Genomic DNA, 23,791 nt, shown 5'->3' on the forward strand with positions numbered 1-23,791 from the left:
ATGTGGCTTTTTCTGAGGTTTCTATGTGTGTTTTTCCCCCCAGCAATATTGTTGTTGTTGTTCTTTACTCTTGTTGAGGATTAAGGACAGAGGATGTTGCAGCTTGTTAAGCCCTATGAGACAAACTTGGAATTCAGAATATGGGCCATAGAAAATTTTATTGATTGATTTTGCATTTTTGGTGACGCACTTCCATTAATTTGAGAGACTTTAAATCACCAATTTGTAAAATGACTTTAAATGAAATGCAGTCCTTAGTATGGGCCAAGTCCAACAAGTAACTCAGAGCAGGTCTTTCATTCAACACTCCCTGACTAGTCTTTCTCCATGTCTTCAAACCTGACACCCTAAGATTGCAATGCAAGAGTGCTGTTATTAATTTCTAGTCTTCAAACCTAAACTGAAATGTTCTCAGAACCCAGATGACAACTGCACCCCCGTCCCTTAACAAATTAACAAACTTCACAGCAGTGTTTTACAGTGAAAACCTTTATTAAGTGTTAATATAGTCTTAAAGGAATCTCTTGAATTGTTGTAGGTTCATCTCCTTGTTTCCTAATTGTTTGGTATCTATAGAATATCTATTTACATCATATCCACAGGTGAGGCTGGGACAGGCCTCATACTAACCCTTTGTCACTGGAGTTCAATCCTCCGGCACGCCTGTCGCTTTACACAACACTCAATTACTCCGCTGTGTTACCCTGTATGTCCCAACAAAACAAAGCAAAGAGGAGAGAGAATCAGAAAGTGAGAAAGACGGAGACAGATTTAGCTACGCAACGGGACGACTGCGTGCGAGGCCGGTCCGCCAGCCCGACAAACGACTGCACGCAACACATTCACGCAGAAACTCACATAAGAGCATGCACTCAAACACACACACACTCACACAGCAGCTACGAGTCCTGCAGCAGAGTCCTAATAGCCTTCATCACAGTGTACAGACTATAAAATATTTATGTTCTTAAACTGAAGCGTTGTGCAAAGTTAGCTAGCAGGGCGTTGAATGGATTTTTGTTAAAATTTCTAGAGCATCTTTTAATATTCACTGTACATACTTTGCAAATACATTTTTTGGCTCTTTTGGGTGATACTCTTTTATAAAACAGTTTTAAATATCTTTTTTTTTCACCTAGTAAATAAGGAGGAACCAAGGAGTGTTCAAGCAAAAGAAGAAAATAAAACATTCACTCTATTGTCAAACCGTACACATGGAACACAATAGATTTACAGCAACACAATTTTTTCTGAAACGGAGCGGTTTCTTCTTTTCACAAATAAAACAGGAAACACGTCCGGACGTTGATACACACAGCTAAGTGTTAACATAGTCTAATATTTGTCAATACAATTGGTTCATGTAGTGTTTGAATGTACTGTATGGGTGTGGACATGAGTGAGGCAGCACATGTGTATGCGTGTGGATCTGTGCTCGTACTGCAGGTGTCGACCCTGTGCCTTCTCAGGTCGGTGGTGGGTCATCCATACACATCTCAACAGAATAACAGTCTCTGCCCCTGCCATGGTCTATGTGATGTTGTGCAAGGGTTAGCTCCATATAGACACAATGACATAAGAGAGCGCTGGGCTCCATCTAAATACTGGGACTGACGTAAAGGGACTGTGGTGGTCTTCCGGGGTGCATGGGTTACACAGGTTGCTTTAGTTTGGCAGGTAGATGTGAAAGGCAGGCTGGCTGGTTCAACGGTATTCCTCTCCTCCACAGACCTGGACTGCCTCCACACTTTCTAGGATGTTGAGGGACTTAATGAAAACGAACATGGAGATTCAGGAACCTGAGAGAACGACAGAGAAAGTAGAAGTGGAGAGTCACCATTACCTGCGTTTTATTTCCGTTCCATGCATTCATTTGTCAGTTTTACTTTTACTTTTTAGAAGAAAAAAACAGTTTAACAGTTTAACCCTAAACCACGAGGATGGAGGGATGTGCTTTTAGGGAAGAAGGGAAAAGGGTATGAAGATATGAGGGAAGAAAGGAGAAGAGGTTGAGGATATGAGGGAAGAAAGGAGAAGAGGATGAATATATGAGGGAATGAAGGAGAAGGGGATGAATATATGAGGGAATGAAGGAGAAGGGGATGAAGGGATGCGGGTAGAGAAGAGATAAGGAGGAAAAAGAGGATAAAGATATGAAGGAAGAAGGGAAAAGAGGATGAGGATATGAGGGAAAGAAGGAGAAGAGGAAGAAGGAATGTGGAGATGATTGCAGAAAGGAGAAAAGAAAGAATGGATGTGAGGATAAGGGAAGGGGAGAAAGCGGATGAGGGGAAAAAGGGAGTGTGATGGGTTGACCTGGACCATGTAGGCTTGAAAGGTGATTAAAGGTCTGGTTGAGACATTACCCAGTTCCTGAAGCTTGACTAGTAAATTAGTTAACTTCATTTAAAATAGTGTGAGTTGTTTGCATCTCCACTTAAGAGTGAGTTTCCCTCTCAACTCTGAGATGGTTTTAATAAATAACAATTTGAGACCTTAATAGAGAAAGAGTGCATCATTTCAAGATGGATTGTTGGGTGTTTTGTTTTTACTTACGATGTTGATTTGATTAGGCGTTGCCTCCCTCTGTGAAATAAAGCACAACCCCAGAGAAAATTATGAAAGTGCACAACATGGTTCTCACGGTCAAGCTATTAATAGACATGCTTGTTCACACATTGTCAGATATGAGCAGTCCTCACAGAGGTCGATTGTGCTTCACCCAGTCACCAGTAGATGGCATCAGGGATGAGCTAATCGCTCAAAGACAATACAATACAAGACAATAATAATAATAATAATAATAATACTTATAATAATAATAATGCACATTATTTATGTAGTACATATCCAAGGTTAACGAATATATTGGAATTATACAACAAAGAACAAAACAAGACGAAAAAAGAATGATAACAAAAAAAAACAACATTAAACCAGTTCCAAAACACGGCATTAAAAGACTCCACCTATAAAATAAACATGTTTTAAGCAATGATTTAAGAACAGGAAAAGTGCTACCAAGTCTAACCGCCCCAGTTTAGGAGTTCTAGAGGCTGTCGGCCCTGGTCACCCTCAGTCACCTGCCTTGACTTATAGGAGCTCTACCAGCATGTGTTGGCTGGAAGATCACATATTATGACTAGGGGCATAGGGAGGTGGCAGCTTTCTGAGGGCAGACTGTGCTAAGCTGTAAAAGAATTATAAAATAAATCCTAAATTTAACAGGCAGCTAATGAAGGGAGGCAAGAACTAAAGAAATAAGCTCTTTCACTTCGTCCCTTTATCTCATATTTGTCACTTGAAGGTCACCGGGGGTTGAGGATGAAAAAATAGAAATTTCAGGCATCTCCTCTGAGACATGGTTATGTGACTCTGTCGAGAATAATAACTTCTGCATCTCCAGATGATCAAACATGTCACCCTGTTGATGTTACATGTATATTTTGCTCATAACAAGAGGGTGATACCAAACTGAGGAACCATCATTACCTCTTCAAAGGAAGCTTGTTTAAGCCCCCTGTCTGTCTGATGGTTTATTTCCCATTAATAAATGGATCATGATGAAAAAAACCTAACATGTTTAGGAAACTGATATTTAGAGTTTGTGAAATATGGTGCAGCTTAATTGAATTAAGGGGGACTGTGGGGCCTGGGTGGAGAGATGCACCTAACTGAGCGCCACTCCAGTCACGTTCCCTTCTTTCCTTCCTTCTCCTTCTTTCTCCCTTCCTCTTATCGTGTAATGCTGGATGTCCATGCCTGTCTGGTTCTATTACAGGCTACACACCATTAACATACTAATCCCATTTCCCACTGGAACACATACCTGGACATATACATATACATGTCACAGCGTAGGCCTGTGACAGTGACTCAGAACTGCATACAGTATGCAGGGATCTCAGTTTGAGACGGACCAACTTCATGACTAAATCATCACGTCACCTCTCTGTACGATAGATCTCTGAGTGGCGCACTGAGGCCTGATATCAGAATAACCTGCTGGTTTTGGATCCTTAATGGAGCAGCAAAATGCAACAAAATGTAATTCTTCCCAGGCCCAAACCCATCCCTCCACCACTTTTGCTAGAAATCGGTTAAGTAGGTTTAGCGTAACAGTCAAAGGAACCAGCAAACAAAACACCGGTGAAACCACAACCTCCCTGGTGGAGCTATAAGTCAGAAGTGTAGCTGTTCGGTTTTAATGTTTTTAAGTGGCACTGAATCCCAACTGGCTCTGTCTTTCAGGATGTCGTAGAAGTAAAGAGGAACATCTCTTACAAAGGAGATCAATAAAACATCACATTTGATCCATATTGAGATCTGGATACATCCTCCTCACCCTTGCTCTCAGCCAGCAGCTCCTCTGACATGAGTCCGTCCTGCCGGTTCCCCAGCACGAACGCCAGGAAAGAGAGGATGAGCGCATCCAGGATGCCCATGATGGACAGAATGTAGGCCCAGCGCACCGAGCAGGCTCCCAGGCTGTATTTGTCCGTCTGCTCCCCGCACATCCTCCGCACCTCGTCGCTGTCCCAGCCGTCAGGATAGATCATACAACCCAGCACCAGACAGACACCTGCAGGGGGAGGCAGAGAGCGGAGGAGTGAGTAAAATGGAAGTTAGGGATGAGAGCGGATGAAAGAGTGTGGGAAGAAAAATGCAGGGTCATAAATGAGGGCAGGGATAATGAGATTTCATGGGGATAAAGAAAAAGAATGATAATTTGGAAACTCCAGCCTTATAATGTCCAGTTTATGTTGCGTTAGTCAAATAGATTTTCATATCTCCTCTTATAGGTAAGTGAAACAAGCAGTCTTCAAATAAAATGTTCAGGATTATATTCAGTCTTTCTTTTTCTAACACAACTTTGTGGATTCTCTCTCACTCTTGCATTTAAGAAATCATTTTTGAATACATCGCATCTACTTATTCTCAGTTTTTGCCCAAAGTATAAAAATCTCTTTCATCTTCTATATGGATCAGTCTCATCTTCACATTAAAAGAGATTCTGCTCTGAGGTGATGCTGCGGCAGAGCAGCACAAAATAAAAAGACTGTGCCCAGTCTTGCAGGCTTTTCTCCCTCTCCGGATTTTTTACTAAACCCTCCTCATTCGAAGTTTTTGCCCAAGGGGTAAAATCTCTCTCATCTTCAGTTTTGGATGAGGCTCTGCTCTGAGGTAACACTGCAGCAGAAAAGCAGAGGACCTGGAAAAAGAAGCTGAGTGCACATTATTCATAGTGCACTGCACATTAATAATAAAACAAACTAATAAAATGGACCAGCGTCTCTATCCCCCAACAAACACTTTCCTCCCTGAATGCTGTTTGTTTATGTGCTATAGGGTTTAGGTTTTTGAACACTACTCTAGTCTGTTAACCATATTATCTACACAAGGTCCTGTATACTGCTCTATGCTTTATACTTTATACTGCTTTATACACCTAACAGTAATGTTTATATAGTTAAGAGCCAAATAAAAAAAAAACTGAAAAAAAAGATATGACATGAGTCGTCACATAATGGGAAGCAACATTTGCTACGAGTAAGAAAAAGATGTAAAACATATTTCTGTCAAACAACTCGTTTGAAATTTGTTTTTGCAGAATTTGGTGTCTGGGATCTGATCTGATCACTTCCCCAGAAAAGATTACATTAATTTAAAGGAGGCAAAATGAGCATATATCTTTAACCCTCCTGTCGGGTCTGCAGATTGACGCTGGGGTGGTGGATGGGCTGGAATCGACTGACCGCCATACTGACGCAGGCCAGCAGAGGCAATGACAAGCAAAGGGAGAAATGGTAAATCTCTGGGAGGTAGTGTAAATGGTGGAGGATTGTGGAGACGTGTCACATGATTTCAGGCTAATTAAAAGTTTCCCAAACGAATGTGATAAACATTTGCTCTGCTTATGCTCACTCACGCTCCCCACACATGTGTATAAAGCTGACACACTGCCCTTGGTCACACTGCAGTCTTTAACGGTCCTGAGAGATGGTGGGTGTTGGGAGGTGTTTAGAATAAGAGAAAGAGAGAAAAATGACAGAGTCCTACATGCTGCAGACAAACTGCGTACCTAACGGAGCTGAGCATCCCTGAGACTCCTCTTCTACCTTCCTCATCGCTCATACTGTCATAAGAAATGAATCTGCACGCGGTGTCTCAGAGAGAGAGGACTCAGGTGCTCGTTCTGAGTCAGATAGATGGATGGAGCAGGGCTTCAATGAGCCACTCTACAACAGGCCATTCTCAGCCATTTTACACAGAATATGTTCCTATAGTTATGTGAGCAAACCACATGTAAACGATTTGTCATATACTGTAGTGCCACACTGGTAAAAGCCTGGTTTTATGTCCTGATTCAAGCAGCACTCCTTTTTCATTCAGGTCTCAGTTCACTTGAGAGGACGTGATGGGCCCTCACTACTATATATATCTGTCACTCAGCCCATCAGAGCGCTGTGTACAGTATACAGTATCACAGGCCTCTTGACTCTAGCACACGATTAAGCTGCTACAGTGTGACTGAGGACATGATGCACATTGTGACCAGTATGACGGCCGACAACTGTGATTACAGGATTCAGGATAAATCGAAGGACTCTCAAAGGCCTTATTAAAGAAAAACTAACTCAGAGATTTTGAGAATAAAGTCATAATATTGCCAGCATAAAGTCATAATTTAAGGAAATATGTTTTTTATTTTTTTAACGAATGTAAATATAAGAATACAGTCTTCATTTCACAAGGGAAAATTCACTATATGTCCAGAAACCGAAAACTAGAATTACTACACTGTTGAATGCCTCCACCAACCAATGCAGTTTCGTTGTTTCTACGTACTTTCCCCCCCCCAGATTCATATAAGGTCTCTGTGATCTTTACCTTTGACCACTGAAACATACTCACTTTATCTTTGAGTCCAAGTGACAACTGATCAAAAGTTAAAGAAATTCCCTCAAGCGGTCTTGATACATCACATTCAAGAGGCCAAGAACATGTGTTCGAGGCCAACGTGACCTTTGACCACTGAAAGTGAATCAGTTTATCACTGAGTCCAAGTGAATTGTGCCTGATGTAATGAAATTCCCTACAGGCAGTGCTTGTATATCACATTCACAAGGATATTACCCTTGAGCTCAGGCCATGGTGACCAAATAAGAAGAATTACAGTAGACAGTTTTGAGAAAATTACAGGGAAAGTCAGCTTAATTTTGGCAATCCAAACTTTTCCTTTTAAATATGACGAGTATAAGATCAATAAAAACCTAACACACACTTTGACCAACACCAAATATTTCAACCACAAAAGAGGCAATTTCCTCCAACTCCAGGTGGTTCTTTCTGCTCAACAGTCCTCATATTAATGCAAGCAACAGACTGATTTTCTAAATGACACATAGTGTAAACTCAGGACCTAATTTTCATTAAATTACAACTTAATTTTCAAATCTCTTTCCCTTTAAGTAGCCCTGATAAGCCGTCGGACAAATCAGACTCTGGCAGTGGCTGTGTTTTCCCAGCATGTGCAGACTTTTTGTTGTTATTTGTTTAGCAATGTTTGAGTAACAGTTTGCACTATAATAATCTTGGTCAACAGCTGGTAACTCCGAGGGGAAGTTTGCTGAAGTCAGTGCAGATGAAAAGAGACAAATCTTCCTCTCCAAGTGCTGGATTTTGCTTTCGGCTCTGTCGGGAAGGTGCTGATCTGCAGAACTCATCAGTCAACATTAATGTTATTTGGAGACCGAAGGGCAAAAGCTGTCTGTGTGTTCTGTTTTCTCCTCCATGTGTTGGGGTTGGAAATGAAAATGGATTTGTTTTGATGTGAATATAAATTGTCTCCCTTTAGAATAAGGATGAATTCCTACCAGCCCTGTTTCTCAAAGCTAGTACACTATGAATATTATAGAGGTTTATGTAACAAGATCCACTGAACAGAGGGAGCACCATAATAAACGCGTGTGAGTTGATACATATTATACTCTCTCCCTCCTGATACAGTTGCCAAAGAAGCTTCTTCCAGATACTTCTGTGTGTTTCCTCAATGCCTTTGGCTCAAATCAGCGTCGTCATGAATATATCATCGATGCACAGGAGGAGAGAGAAGAAGCTCACAGAGCTGTAGAGCAGGTGAGAGAGGAAGAGAAAGGGAGCGAGGGAGCAGGAAAAAGACGAATAAAAGGGGTTTGAGCCGATAAACGCCAATAGCATCGGAGGAGAGAGACCAAAAGAAGAAGAGATACAGGAGCATTGTAATATCTGTCACAGTTACTGCCGCGCATTATCCCCACCTAAACCCTGAAGAACGTCTCTGGCAGAGGGATGCACTGGCCACGCTTCCACCAACAGAGGGTGCTACATATGTCGCGCCTGTCTCCAGAAACAGCATGTGGTCACAGGAGGAGCTCAGTCTGGAGGCAACTAATCCATACAGGCTCATTTCAGCATTGTGTTACATCCACTTACATAAGGAGAGGCTTAATCAATAGGAGAAAACACAACAATACTGACATACAGTCTGTACAAAATATACAAAGTACCAGAAGTAACCATGAAACTTCTAACATATAATATGTAATATATATATAAATATGTCTCTCTCCATATATATAAATATTTGTATATGTATTAAGGGTTGCTGCTGTGTCTCTGTAGATAGAGTACCGTCCACTATCCAGAGGGTCGGTGGTTTGGTCCCTAGGTCCTCCAGTCCATTTACCATGAATTACTTTCCAAAACTATGATCAAATATACAGTGCTATAGTACATCAATACAAGACCAAGATAACGGATGAAAGAAAATATTGTGTTTTTAGGTCAGTCCCTCACAGCTGGAGCTTCATTAAAAAAAAAAGAGACTGATTATACAATGAAAACATCTGTAATACGTGAAGAGGCTGTATGGTCAGGGGCTCACAACATTCAGGTCATTCTGGAAAATGCAGAAAATTGAAATGCAAACACTTACAAAGCACGTTAAGTCATTTTCGACAGAGGCTCTCATGTTTTTCTGAGCCAATGACCCCCTGTCCTCATGTAACATAGTCTTTATCCCTTTACACTTCTACTTAGTAATGTGAAAGAACAACACAAGATAAATGTCTTGGAAAAATATCAGACTAACAATAGATAGATAGATAGATAGATGTCTAATTTATTAATCCCGACGGAAATTCAGACCAATATTGTCACCATGCCAACACAGAATACCTGTATATCATGTTTATTTATATGTATCCACACATTCTCCTGACTTGGCTCATGCGCATGTGTCCTCTGTGTCTATTTGTGCTGAAACGATTGGTCACCGAGTTCAGAACCTGAATGTCTGATTGTGTTGGTTTGAATTGAGTTACTATCAAATTTAGCTGGAGATCTGGATCTGGATTCTGATACAGGACTTTATTTGTGAGATACATTATGTGTAAGTGTTTTTACATTTTTCCCGCTATTGATAATTGACTGATATTTATGTGGGAAATTTGGTAAAAAAGAAGGAGCTGCAAGTTCTTTTGACAACTGATCACTAATTTAGGTAATTTATCAGCCGACAAGAGTTATAATTGCAATCGGATACTAAATATTAATAAATACTTAGAAATACTAAGTGTTATCATCTGTTTTCTGAATGCTTATAATACTAAACAGGGGGATTTGAAGTCCTTATCGCTGAGTATTTGCAGGCTTCACTCACGTGGCACTGGAGCAGAGATTCACACTGAAGTAATGAACGCTCTGCTCCAATTCCTGTCCACAGAAATAGCAGCACACCTGACAGAATGCAGCTGTCAGTGAGAGTGGAATCGAGCTATCTACTGATGCCGTTATCCCTCCCTTTCAGCTTTGCCGTCTCTCTCTCTGGAGAGGATGCATCAGGGAGGCAGGACGAGGCAGGGACACAGAGAGAGACAGGAGATATGGTGAGAGACAGAGCCCATGTAGGGTGCCATGCTCAAACCGTACGTATGGTCGCCCGCAGGTACTCAGCACCACCCTAACGTCATGAGCACTGGTTACCATATGCTCGAGCACCTCGGTGGAGCTATTCTCAGCCTTTATTCCGTCTTTTCCTCATACACCTCTCTGTGTTCCTGGGAAGACGGGGAGCATGCAAGCAGAAAACCGGACCGAGAAGTGCTGGTTGGCTAACGGCCGCTTATGTAAGAGACTGTAGGTAGGGCAGATTAGGTGCAAACAGCGCTACAGGGAAGTCTGAGGCCAGACCGGCAGATGGTGCACAACGGTAGGACGGCGGTAGATTTGGCAGAAGTACATGGGCTCGTTTCCCCAAAGAGACAACTAAATCCCATTGATTTCCAGAAGAATCCCGTGGCCCTCTATAATCTCTGTGCGTCATTTGCAAGTGGTGTATAGGTGACTGTGGGCCAGCGTGACCTCCAGAGCTGCAGCTTGATCGGATTTAAATATCAGCTTTACAGAGAACAGAGGACAATAAATCACACAATCAAATAATGTAGATGACTAGACTTTAATCTGACCTCCAGAGCATCTGCTTCAGGCTTCACTGTCTGAGTGTGTGTCCGCATGCCACTGACTGCACGGGATGGCAGATGGAAATGTACACTTTTGTATAGTCTCCGCTTTTTCCATCATTTACGCATCTGCAGCACATCCAAGCAGCAGAAAAGGAATTTCCCATTTTTCAACTCCCACAGTCCTTGTGCATCACATTTTCTCCTCTCAGTTCAATCGCTGTGTCGAACTGAATTAGGCAGATGCACAAGCCAAACTCTGCCATCTTCCACTGAATATGCATATCCACGTCTACAACACACACACACACACACACAGATATATGTGCCAGACGTGAGAGATTCCATCTTGGTTTCAAATATACCCATTAGTCATGCGTCATTTGCTTTCCACTTCTTATAGAGACGCATCTTGTTGATGAATAATGAGCTGACAGTCTCTCTGGTGAGCGGCATTTAAGGTAAGAGTCAGCTTCCAAATAGAAAAACCAGCGCAGACGTTCTGGGAATAGCCTGCAGTGTGTATCCCAGTGGGGCATCCCATGACAATGCAGAGGTAAGTTTGCTTTAATGTAAAAGATAATGTTACACTCCCGCAGGTGATATAGTGACCTGAATGCGGGTAGAAACCATCCACTTGAGTTCAAAGGGTCCCTTTATGTCTTCAATACTAATTTCACAATCATCGGACAGAGCTGAATCTTCTCTTATGTCCTCAGTTAAACGACAGCAGCATCCAAAACTGGCAGCATGCGGCCAATAACATCTGTCCTGCCAGGTCATCTGGATAATCTGATTATTTTTATTTCACTATATCAGACTGACACAGGCATTCAACTGTGTCGCATGTGTGAATCTTCACTTCCTCTTTAGAGATTTGCTTTAAAATTAAAATAAAGTTTGTCTTGTTGCTCCACTGCTTTATGTCAAACTGATTTAGAGAGCTTTCATTTTCATAAGTTGTGAATTTGGGTGTGAAGATTATGTCAATCACTGAACAGACTGAACAACAAAATAAACTTTCAGTGTCATACTATTAAAAACAATGACATTAACATCTTGACTGCAGATAAACCAGGTAGGATGAACATAAAGTTGTCTAACTTCACTTTGCACCAAAGACTCTTTTGAAAAAGCTCTACACACAACATCCAGCACACAAACAATAAAAAGGTATATTGTAGAACTGTCTAAAGTGGACTCACTAATGAAAAGGAATAATTCAGCTCCGGACAATTAACACAGTCAGGTTTCGAAAAGGCACGGCACTGTAGTACACCTCAAAGTAAGGATATGATGGGAGCCCACACAACAAAAAAAAAGAGATATGAAGAGACGGCAGCTTTATTACTCACATCCAAATATGAGAAAACCGCAGTGTCAGACTGTTCTTTATCAGAACAGTAATGTGATCTAACCCCCCCTGAAGACCCAGATGTTCCCCGATGCTTGTTGTCTACGTTGTTGATCTCAGAGAGTGTTGAGGTGTGCCAGTGTGGCTCGGGTATTTCGGATGACTGGTGACAAGCACCCCAACGCCGAGCGGCACGATCCGGAAGAAGAGATGGAAGTGATACAAAATCACCTCAAGTTTCAAGGACGGCACAGCTGGTTGTTCTTGTTTTAACAGCATGAGCACGAAAAACAGGATTCCAAATGCACCCACGGGACGCACCCCCCCCCCCCCCCCTGCGAAATGACGAGGGTACAGGCCGTGGCCGGTTTATCCAATCTTCTTCTTCAGCGGCCGGTCCAGACATTAATTAGGAGTGGGCAGCATCAGCCTCCCCTTCACTCTGGACAATCAGGACATCTCTCTGGCAAGTACCCAAGAAACATGGCCCGAGACCAGCGCGATGATATGGCATAATTACTTTCAGATAAATGGGGCAATTAAGAGTGGATGATCTATAGTGGGACTAAATGGACTGTGAAAATGTGGCACTGCTTTAATCTGCAGGTTTATGGAGTGGAAAGATATCAAAGAAAAGGGGGTTCAAAATGGTGGAATAGGGCTTTTATAGAAGGTATTACAGTCGCATTGATGGTTTTATAATCTGTGGCAGTTTATGTGGCTGGATGAGAAAAATATAATGACAAACATATGGGATTTTTCCGTTTCACATATAGAAAGAAGATGAGCACACATTTTAAACAGCTAGCTGCAATTCAAAGACAGCCCTTAGAAATGTTTTCTTAAGCATCAAGTGTACGGCAGAAAGTGGAGTGAGAGAAAAAACGTATAAATCACTCCAACTACCTCCCCGAGAAGGAGATGAGGAGCAGGTATCTTGAGATGAGCTGTCTGCCGTCCAAATTCTATTCCTGCCTCGGCTGCTGGCAAAACTCAGCAGCGGGAGCGAGGAGCTTCCAGGCATCCGCCGCATCCCACTCTGTCAACAATCCTCTGCAATTTTCTGCACGGCGAGCACACGATGCCCACAGCTCGCCTATCAGGTCGTTTCAAAGGCATCAGAAGTGGCAAGCTTGTTTCATCCAATCAGTTCTGCTCAGTGTCAAGACAAGTTTTCCAAAATAATACCAAACTTTTTAACCACCTTGCAGGGCTGCAAATAATCTTCCTGTAATAGCATATTGCAAATTATGATGTAGCTGCAGGCTCCAAGAGGCACTTTGAGCTATACTACAGGGAATAAGGCTTCACAAGAGCTTTAGAAATATTATTTTGTCTACTGCTTCAGTGCCTGACAGAAGAGGATGAAAAGGATGCAATGTCTTTATCACCACCCACTCACTGCAACAGCCAAAAAACTGTCAATCAATTAAACAAGCAGAATTTTCAATACCCAACCAAATATGAACAGGAACAGGCTACACATAATAAGAAATGTTTAATTTCAAATTAAAAACCGTCCTACTTTGGTCATATAGCAAAATGTCACTTTTGGGAGGTGTTTGCTAATTTCTTTGTCTTTCGTGCACAAATGTAAATGAATGTTGACGGATGTGATCACATCGTTTGATAACCCATGCTGTCTAAACGCTATTAGCACTTGCCTATGCTGATGTCTGATCCAATGAGGACATATATTGCACACAGACACATACACAAACATCCAGCCCACCAACTGCGTGGAATGATGGCACTTAGGCGGTCCGCTCCCGTTTGGAAGATCTGGGCCACAAGTCAACCGCATGTAAACCAAAGGTGGCCCAGATTTGTTTTGTGGTCATTGGGCCATAATCACCGTTTACCACATGGGCCACTTAAGCTTTACATCCAGATTACACCGCATGCTTGTCAAAAAAGGGTCCACATATTTTCAGGATCTCATCCAGAAAAGACAATCACATTCTCATAGCAAAATAAAAAATGTTTTAAATGCACATTCCTTGATTCTGTGACACATAATACTGCTCTATAATTAGCATTCTTATAAGACAAAGAAAGAGCCCATGAAAATAAGCCATTCCCCCCTTAGGTGACATTTAATAATCAACTTCATCAGCTGCAGAGCAATCTTCAAGCACGGACCATGACCTAACTCAGGTGACAGAGACATGTGCCCTTATAATACACGCATCATGTCATGTTACAGCAGAGGAGGCACTGCAGAGTTAGAGGTTGGAGGGAGCTGCTGTAGAGGAAGAGGAGTGCAGCGCAAACCGCCATGAGCACTGCAAGAGCGAGTCAGGCCGGGGTGGGTGGGGTGGGGTGGTGCTTATGTAACAGATCCAGATGCAGCCTGTACCTCCACAGAGGATAGAGACTTGCAAGGGCAATGGGGATCAAAAGAGGCCTTTGAAATACTCTGTGAAAACACTGACTGGGCCAACACTTCAGAGACACTGGAGGCCACGGCTCAGGCAGGACTGTGCTGCCTCAGTCAACAGTTAACATTAGCAGTATTCACCAGAGACTCACTTCAGACACTGGGTCTGCAGCACAGCACCAAACCAGTGATGATGAGGACTGAGGCGTTTGCAGCGACAAAATAGCAAAATTAACAGTTTAATCCAAATTAAAGTTAAAGGATTTAGTTAATGCTGTAATAGAGCTTCAGGCCACACTCCGGTAACAGACTCAAATCAATGTGTCGAACTGTTTTAAATGCGTGTGGAGAGGAGGATGACATACGAATTATAAAGTATTCAGTCAAAAATAAATAAACCTCCACCAATGAGGATATATGTTATCTGAACGCGAGGGACAAGGATTTGGGGTCAGATGTCTTCTGGTTTCTGACTCTAGTTCGACCAATCACATCTCAAGAAGTATATCTGTTTGCTTTTTTTGTGTGTTTTCGTGTGATGAAAGAAACTAGTCAGAACATAAACAGTGTACGACCGCAGGGAGACCGAGTTACCCCGGTAGACCTTAAATATTGGCTGTTGCAACCACAGGCTAATTCATTGGCGACGATGGCCAATGAGCTTTTAAACAGGAGGAGTGGTACTTCGGTACTTTGGGCAGCTGGTCATGGTGATTATATAATACAGCATGAAAAGATGTTTTATGGGACACAGTGTCCTTGCTGTCCCACCTTATCTCTCTATTTTTGGTTTAAATCAGCTGCCTCCTCTCCTCCGGCTCCAGCCAGGCCACTTCTGAGGTGAAGTGTGGGGGGGGGATTAACTCTGTTGAATCTATAGTCTGCACCCTGCAGGGCAACAAGGAACACAGGGGAGTCACGATGACGACTTGGCTGACATTTCGATTTTGTATTCACACAGCGCTACACCTGAGCTCAAAGTGTGAGCTAATTAATGGCCATCGATCTGTTTGGTTTGAAGTCTAACAACATGACCTCGAGGTTCCTAATTTATACCAACCTCTCTGAATTTGCAAATGAGCCGTGAATCGATGGATGCGCATTATAAAACAGCACATGGCCGTGCATGTGAAGCTCTTCCTCTGCTGGAACACCCGGGCCATGATGTGCAATTAAAAACATGTTGAGTACATGCATGTGGAGTGGATCCATTCATCCTCTTCTCTTGCTGTCAGCAGTATAGTGAGAGCTGCATGGTTGATGGTTCCCCAGTGCCTCCCGACGGCTATAATTAGATGCTTCGGCTGGCTGTGTGTGGTTCTTCACTTCGAAAACACAGGAGTGTGCAGGGTGTTGATGCAGAGGTGATTTGAAAACAGATTGGCTGTTTGTTTGTGAGGTGAACGGGTAAGAGAGCGGGACAGAATGTTAATCGCTCTGAGATCTTGAACGAAAGCAGAGAAAATAAGAGCGACAGGTTGAAAGACACACGACAACGACAAAAATGTCCTCCTCTCCCCTTTGAGGGTCTCCTGCAGGGAGACGTGTGGATTAGTTCACGAGGCAGGGCTGCGTGTCCAGTGGTTTTGATGGGAATAAGACGGCCGCTCAGCACATTCAGTCGGTGTACCTCTGTGAAAAGGGCCTGGTGAGAATACAGATCAGCTCTGCAGTTATCCCAAAGCAACTGACATCACCTCTCTGCACCACCTGACCGCCAGCGTCAAGCCACCATGGCCGTCAGATTTGCATTCCCCCCCATTCTTATTTTGGGTTTGAGAGCATCTCCCAGCATAGGATTTACATTTCTGTTGCTTCACACTCTCGTGGCCTTGTTCTGTCACATAAAATAATATGAGACCAGTTTCTCAATCACAGACACACTCACCAGTGTTCATAGTTAAAGAGCTAATGCACCTCATTGTAACAAGAGGCAAACAGTGCTTGGTTGTCTCATTGTGGTACTCAATCTGCTCCACTGGGTGTCTGACTCGACGCGCTGCAGAGAGACACAACTCCCTGCTCTGCATCAAGAGTAGAAAAAGGTACGATTGGCCTCCTGTTGTTAAAGTTTAATCGTTCCAGTGTTGCACATTCATTATCACTTTACAGACACTGTGCAGAGAGGATGTGCACAGTGAGACAGTCAAAGGACAGACTAGGATTTATATGTGTATAATTTCTTCCACATATTATACCCTTTACATTACTGTGTGTAACACGCACAATGTCTATGTAATCATAACATATTTTAAACCAGCATGATTCCCAATATTTGATATGAACATGTCTCTACAGCAACTGAATGAGTCGAAAACTAAATATGAATTTACTTCAATGAGGATGTGAAGAATCAGTTCACATTTTCATATATTTTCAACTGGGGTCCCATTATGCACAGGCACAAACCAATTGATTTGGGATTTGACAACGCTGTTTTCAATAAGGATGCATCCGGTCAAAACTTTAGCCAAGCCCCAAGCAAGGAGGGTCCGTTATTAGTGTGGAGACAAAGGATGTGGCTCCTTCATTTCTCCTGAATGAGCTGAATGTTAATATGTGAAGCATGCACTAACACACAAACACACAAACAAACACAAGAACCACAGCAAAAGCATCAGCCTTTCCCCTCAGTCAAGCACTAATCTAAGGCAGGAAAGGGGATCCAGACATGGTGCTCATTTGTAGCATTAGCTGTGGAGAGCTGGAGCTCGCATGTCTGCTCCTGCTGCAGTGGAAAGTGCAGCTCCGTGATGGCCGCTCTCGTGTTCAAGCGCCACCACTTTCCACCTCTGCATTCAAATAGGTTTTAGTGCTCCTTTCAGAACCAGCCTCTCAATAGAGCTAATGGGCCATGGGAGTGAAAGGAAGCCACAGAGGCACACATAATGTAAACAGCGAGAGAGGGAGGGAGAGAGGTGGAGAGACGGAGATATCTTTCCTTATCCCCCCAGACCTTAGATTGTCCCCTCACATCATCCTCCCTTCTTTTCTTTTTATTTTTCATCTCTCTTACTCCTTCATATTCTTACTGACCCGATCTCTCAGAAAACAAAGTTATACACTTTGACGTGTCGATTCATCTTGTTTGATTTTAATATTTAGAAAAAAAAAAATTTAACGGATTTCTTCAAGGCTCTATTTTGGTGAAGCAGTTATAGCTCCAGCCGTAATTAGATGTATCTATTGAAATGACTGCGACAGCTGAATTGTGTGTCTCCTCAGTTACACAGGGACGCTCGCAGATGGCGTTCTTATGAGGGTAGAATGTAATGATCAAGATCAGACAGTAGTTAGTTGCAAGCTGTTCTCAGAAGATGGACTCCTTGTTGAACTACAGTACATGCTGTACTGTACAGTTTCTGAGCTGAAACCATGAACTCAAAGAAAAAGTACCTGGAAACTCTAGGTAATATAATAAGCATAATTTTACATAAAACGATTTGGCACTCAGTAGAGCGCACACCTCCACCAAGGCCCAACAGTATCCTTAAACTCAATCAAGCTGTACACAATTTCACAAACAATAGATCGGCCCCTTAAAGATGTCGTAAACATACCAGATTTTTTTCAAACATGTCCGTTAATAATTCCCTGGGAAAAATGGAAAACAAGTTTCATAACACCCTATCTTAAATGAAAAACAAAATCCTTTTATACGTTCTTTCCTGAGCTCTACCACATCCTACCATCAGGTTTCATGGGAGTCTGCTCCGTTGTTTGATTAGCAAACAAACAAACCAACAATCACCAACTATTACCATCATCCATGTGTTGGTGCAGCTTTTATTAATGAAAAAGTCATATAACAACAGCATGAGAGACATGTTGGATGGTCAAAGTAGGAAAAGCTCTGGTGTATCTTATACACCTGAGCGTATAAGATACACTCGGGTGTATAAGAGTATATACACCCAAATAGATACACAAAATCTATTCATCCTAAAAATATTTTTAGGATGAATAGATTTTGTAATTTTGCTTTCCTATTAATTCTAGGAAAGCGATCCTTTGTAAACACACTGAAAAATAAAAACTGTCAAAACCAAGTTTAGAATATGACTTTATATTAACACAATTAGTCACCTTAATTGAAACAGCTTTTTTTATTTTCGGTTCTAACCATTTAACTAAATTTGGTTGCTGATATTTCTTTTTTTATAGTGCAGTCCGTATCTTTCCAACAGGTCACCCTCAGTCTGCATATTTTATCTGCTGACTTTACAAAGCCTGCGTTCTACATATTCACAGGTGTGATTCATATCCTTCTAAAAAAAAGAAACAATCCCATCTATTAGAGAAAAGCACCGGCACCCGACAGAGACTGGGTGTAAAGCTGTGAAGTAATTATCACTGACCTCACAGTCTTCCCAGTTAATTGGCGTGCAGACCCCTGTAGAACAGCAGCAACAGGGAAATGTACAGCACATACTGTACAGTACTCACTGATGCAAAGACGTGAAAATAGAGGGGATGATGGGGTCAGGGTGAAAATGAGCTGTTGAAGTCGACATGCACAGGGGGTGGGAACTCATGGGAGGGTAACTGACAGAGATGAAGGGAAGGGGCTTGCTTTTGCATCATGTATCTTGCTGTGCTTAGCTCAGCGGAAACAAACACATATTTGCATCTGCAAGCCGTGGACTTGAGCAGATGGATGCACGGACCGAAATAGCTCTGGTGCGGGAAAGGGAGATAGGGAAACACACAAGTCCATCTAGGGCAGCCTGGACGCAGGAGCACTTGTGCACTCTGCTTCGTTTGGCTGTGGTCGATGTTTTCAGCATCCTCCTGTGCCCTGGTTGTTTGATTCCTCATCAAACATTTAACATTTTTGACCTGGGCCTCGCAGAGAGCTCTCTCCCTGCAGAATGCTTGAGACGTGTGCGTGTTCACACGAACTGAGGAGCTCTGTGCAATGGCGTGAATTTGTTGTATGTGGTTAAATGTTTATCTACGACCTCCTGACCTCAACCCAAGGGGATCTGTGAAACCTGCAGCAGAGGCATGACCTAAATTATATATATATATATGGGACTGTGACAGAGAAAAAATGTGAGCTCATTATTTACAAAAAATCTAAAGAAATGCAAATACTTCTCATGATTCTCTTGACTTTATATAACTGAGAACTTATAAAGAAATGATAAGCATTTAATTCATTTTAAGATAAATCACCACATGATGTTTTTTAAGGCCACTGCCAATAATCTAGATGAAAAACATTGGCCTGTTTATACGTAATTGACCCATATAAATATAGTCTTGGCCTCCACATAGCCTGTTTTCAGAGTTTGGGTAGATCTGGATAATTGGGTCCTGACTTTACCCGCAGCAACGCAGCAGGAGGTTCCCTGTACAGATGCGTTCACAACAGCAACAATTCCTCTGCATTATTCAGGCGAGAGGTGGAGCAGCCGGGCGCAGCAGGAAGAGGTAGGAAGTGACGTATTAACTCTGCTGCGAAGATTCCTGCGTTCTCACATCGGTTTCTCCTGAAATTCTACGGACTACATACTCGGAGGCAAGACAGATAAAATCCGCAGATAATCTGGAGCCTCTCTCTGGAACATTTGTGTTCACACATACACCTCCTTCGAAGAAAATACAGAGGATCTGCAGAGTTCAGTGCAAGTCTGAAAGTATCTATAGAGTATGACCTTCATATTATGTAAGTGTATGAAATAGACCTTTTACTCAACATGTTGCCCCAATGTAAATCTGCTCAGAGACAAATAAAAGTCAGGAAATGTTGTTTCACCGTGTGGAAAAAAAAGAAAACCAGTGATGATGATTGCTGAAGCGGAGAGAGTAAGATCACAGCCAGGGAGCAGAGAGCAGTGCTCTGAATACTGACTGTGTCATTCACGTCCTTGCACCAGTCTCGTAGCAGGGAGGACAGCTTATGGCTGGACCCACTGTGTGAATATAAATTTCATTTTGCTTTACTATCGAAAGATGAGGCAAAAAACGATTCAGGGGGGGAAATAGGGGATACAGAGGAGGGGAGCAACACACATACACATATTGTGGCAGTTATCACAAGCATATTGATGATTTGTACCTCCTCATCAAAACATCAGCTGACAGTCAGGGGCCCATTAGGGATGCCAGTGGGCCACCTGTCCTCCACAGGGCCGATAAGTGAAGGCAGCGTGGCTTTAACCTTCAGGTAAGTGTAATGATGTTTGACAGCGCTAAGCAGCCAACCTCGCTCATTAGGGATCCCTGTGCCAGCCTGTCTTGGTCAGGGTCTCTCCTCTTGGCTTTCGCTTTCATCTCTGTGCTGCAGAAGCACAAACCCCAGCAGTCTCCTCATTAGGCAGGCTTATTGCATTAATTCAGCCCAACATAACACACTGAGCTGGAGTCGTTCCAAATAATCCCCCTCGTTTGTGTTGGTTGTGAACAGGAAAACCCGGCTGCTGCGACCGCTGGTGCAGCTGAGAAGAACAGTCTTTGGAAGCATTTTGACTCTTTTCAGACGACAGAGGCCTGCACTCACGCTGGACGACATTATAGTCCACAGCTAGAGAGACAAAATGCAGCCAGCAGGTGAAACGCTGACCTCTATGACATGTGAACAACCCTAAACTCTGATACACCACACTGAGACCTGTTGGCGAAGGAAAAACTGCAGATACACTAACAGCAACCTCTGCCAAGGCCCAACCGTCCCCTCATATTCAATCAAGCTGCATCAAAGATACAAATCCTCTAAATATGTCTGGTCCTTTTTTATAAAATCCATGAATTATTCCTTGGGAAATCGGATAGAATGACAAAAATCAAAGAACGCCCTATATCACAATGTTAGAGGATATAAAAAAAATGATGCCCCCTTAACTGGATCTGCATCCAACTGTAATAGGTTCTTCCCTGACCCATACAGCATTCTTCCACCTAGAGTTGTGGAAATCCTTCCAGTTATTCTGGCTACAAGCAAACAAACAAAAAACCAACAGGGTTAGAAACTTAACCTCCTTAGAGGAGGTAACTAACTAGAAAAGACAATTCACCTTCACTTCAGCCACATACAGAGGGTCCAGAAGTCCAAACCTCTGAACAACACCACTGTTTATATGTGCACAATAATAAGTTCCTTATACAAGCAGTGTTGCAGGATTATGGTTTTGAATAATGTTATCATATGAACCAAACAAACAGTACCAACGTCTCTGGCCAATATGGAAGAAGAAATATCCACTTCTCAGAGGTTTCAGCTGCATGAATGATGTTGTGTTGAATTTGAAAAAAGATTTTCTGACTGTAAGACTTTGGTGTATTTTGAAAAATAAGCTGAGGAACATTTTATTTCTGACCATACCTGTAGTTTATATAGTAATAAGGGCCCCCCCTCACTGGTTGGCCCCTTAAATATGACACCTGTCATTGTCTCAGCAAAACTTCAGCACCATGGACAGCACTGTCTGTAGAGACAGCTCCCACAGAGATACTGAACACTCTCCACCTTCATCACTCACCGCATTTATCTGATCAACTGATCAAGCACATTCAAATAAATCCCACTGATTATGAGTTCAATGGTTCTAATACACAACAGGAAAAAATAGGCCACACAGAAGCATTTTATCTTTCAACATGAGAGAGAGAGAGAGAGAGAGAGAAAGAAAGAGAGAGAGAGAGGTTGATAGGGAGATAGACACAGAGAGATGTAAAGAGGTATATGGATGACAATCTAGAGAGATATACATAGAGAAAGATAGCAATATATATATACATATATATGTATATATAGAGAGAGAGAAAGAAAGAGAGAGAGAGAGATAGACAGAGAGATATATAGTGCTATAGAGAGGTAAAGATAGACATATAGAGATAGAGTTATAGGCCGAGAGATAAAAATGGAGAGACAATATATCAGTAGGATATGGTGTGTTTAAAACTTAACATCTTATAGAATAAAGGTCTTTGGAACTATGTATACGGTATAAACCTATATATATATATATATAAGAACGAAGAACTAGTTGAATCACCCCTCACCCTGGAGGTAACAGGCACTGACCTGATAATGCCTGCATCCAGCCGCAGATCTTGTACACGGTGGAGGTGCTGAGGAGGAAGAAGAGGCTGAAGCAGCCGATGCAGGAGCAGACGAGCATCATGGACATCCCGACGAAGAAGGAGGCGGCCTTGAAGGCGGTGGAGGGGATGGCGGCGAACTCGGTGAAGGTGCCCTGACAGTCCAGGTCCCTGGAGATCCCGTCCCCGATGCAGTAGTGGAAGAGGCCGAAGTAGCCGACCAGCGGCGTGTCCATGCCATCCCCGATCCAGTAGGGCTGCGAGAAGATGATCACGTTCACGATGCCGAACAGGATGGTGAAGATGGCCCACAGGAGACCGATGACACTGGAGTTGCGGACATAATTGGTCTGGTAGAGTTTCGCGGCTTCGGCAGAGGGTAGCATTGATGCGGCGGATCCCGGGATCATTTTACGCAGAAAAAAACTGGGGGAACGCTGCGATGTGTGCGATCACAGGGCGAGGACTGGACATTTAGCACACGGTGTTGTTTTTCTTACCGAACGACCCCGAAAACAGCGCGAACAAGCGGTTGATTTACGTCCGCGCAACCGCAACCATGCAACATCTGTCAGGCGCGATCAACTCATGACGTCGCATCCGAGAGCCAGGCGGTGGGGCAGGGGCGATGGAGGCTGGAGCTGAGCGCTGCTAGCCGGGATGGGTCGCCGATCCCCCGATGTCTTACTCTGAGAAGTGTTCTGGATGTAAACACGCTCCCACTTGCTCCGTCTAGCCGCCAGACGTGCACATCTCTGCCGCACCGATGTCCTTGGAAAGCCGCCGACTGCAAGAACACAGGGAAAACAAAAGGCCCTTGTTATTCACTGCGATCACAGCCACACCACATACAGACAGCTGCACCCCGCTCGGGTTTGGCGACAGAGCGGGATGGTAACACATAAACTAGGCCCCATACCTACGAGTTAAAGAGACGATCACTCAGGGATAAAACAGCACAGACCCCTCCTGGTGGTGGCTGCTCTCCGGGCTGTCAGTGATGCTGGAGGAGGAGGAGGAGGATAGATGGGTCGAGGGAGGAGGGAGGGAGGGAGGGACACAGACGCAGTCCGTGATGTGCGTGTCTGTCCGTGCAAACAGTGACACACACCTCCCGGGGACCGCTGCGTCAACATGCGCCGAGCTGACGACACCAATGCGTTTCTACAGCATTCGTAAATAATCAGAGTGTGGAAGTGATCGACAGCAGATGTATTAATTCTCGAACACGATATCGTCATCCTCATGTCAGCGTCACCTGACGTGTTAAAGACGCACTGCTCTGCTCCATGAGGCGCTGCGCTGCTAGCAGGAGGTTATGTAATACTTCGTGATGCTGCACATGGTGTCCCTCAGCAAACAGAGGCGACACATTACTGAGTAGTATAAGCATTGAATACCTTTTTTCCCTTTAATTTTGTGTATTTAAAAGAAAAATAAGACGCAATGATTTCAAGATATGATGATAAAACAAATCATCGTAAGAGGAAAGAAATTGGGGAGAGTACT

The 23,791-nt window shown here is 43.1% G+C and overlaps 1 protein-coding gene across 2 annotated transcripts; it reads right to left on the reverse strand.

Moving 5' to 3' along the window:
- Nucleotides 1–471: 471 nt before the first annotated feature.
- Nucleotides 472–23,454, reverse strand: LOC133955565 (LHFPL tetraspan subfamily member 3 protein-like). 2 transcript variants are annotated; one of them, XM_062390463.1, is made up of 5 exons: nucleotides 23,206–23,454; nucleotides 22,266–23,069; nucleotides 4,346–4,582; nucleotides 2,557–2,586; nucleotides 472–1,799 (listed from the first exon to the last, which is right to left on the reverse strand). In XM_062390463.1, the coding sequence occupies exons 2-4, from the start codon at nucleotides 22,690–22,692 to the stop codon at nucleotides 2,570–2,572; spliced, it is 681 nt and encodes a 226-aa protein (XP_062246447.1). In that variant the 5' UTR covers nucleotides 22,693–23,069; nucleotides 23,206–23,454; the 3' UTR covers nucleotides 472–1,799; nucleotides 2,557–2,569. The 2 variants fall into 2 exon arrangements, with proteins under 2 accessions (XP_062246447.1, XP_062246446.1); XM_062390462.1 differs by having other exon boundaries at nucleotides 23,202–23,454.
- Between the last annotated feature and the right edge of the window lie 337 nt (nucleotides 23,455–23,791).

This window comes from Platichthys flesus, chromosome 6 (genome assembly GCF_949316205.1).
Source record: "Platichthys flesus chromosome 6, fPlaFle2.1, whole genome shotgun sequence".
Lineage (NCBI taxonomy): Eukaryota > Metazoa > Chordata > Actinopteri > Pleuronectiformes > Pleuronectidae > Platichthys > Platichthys flesus.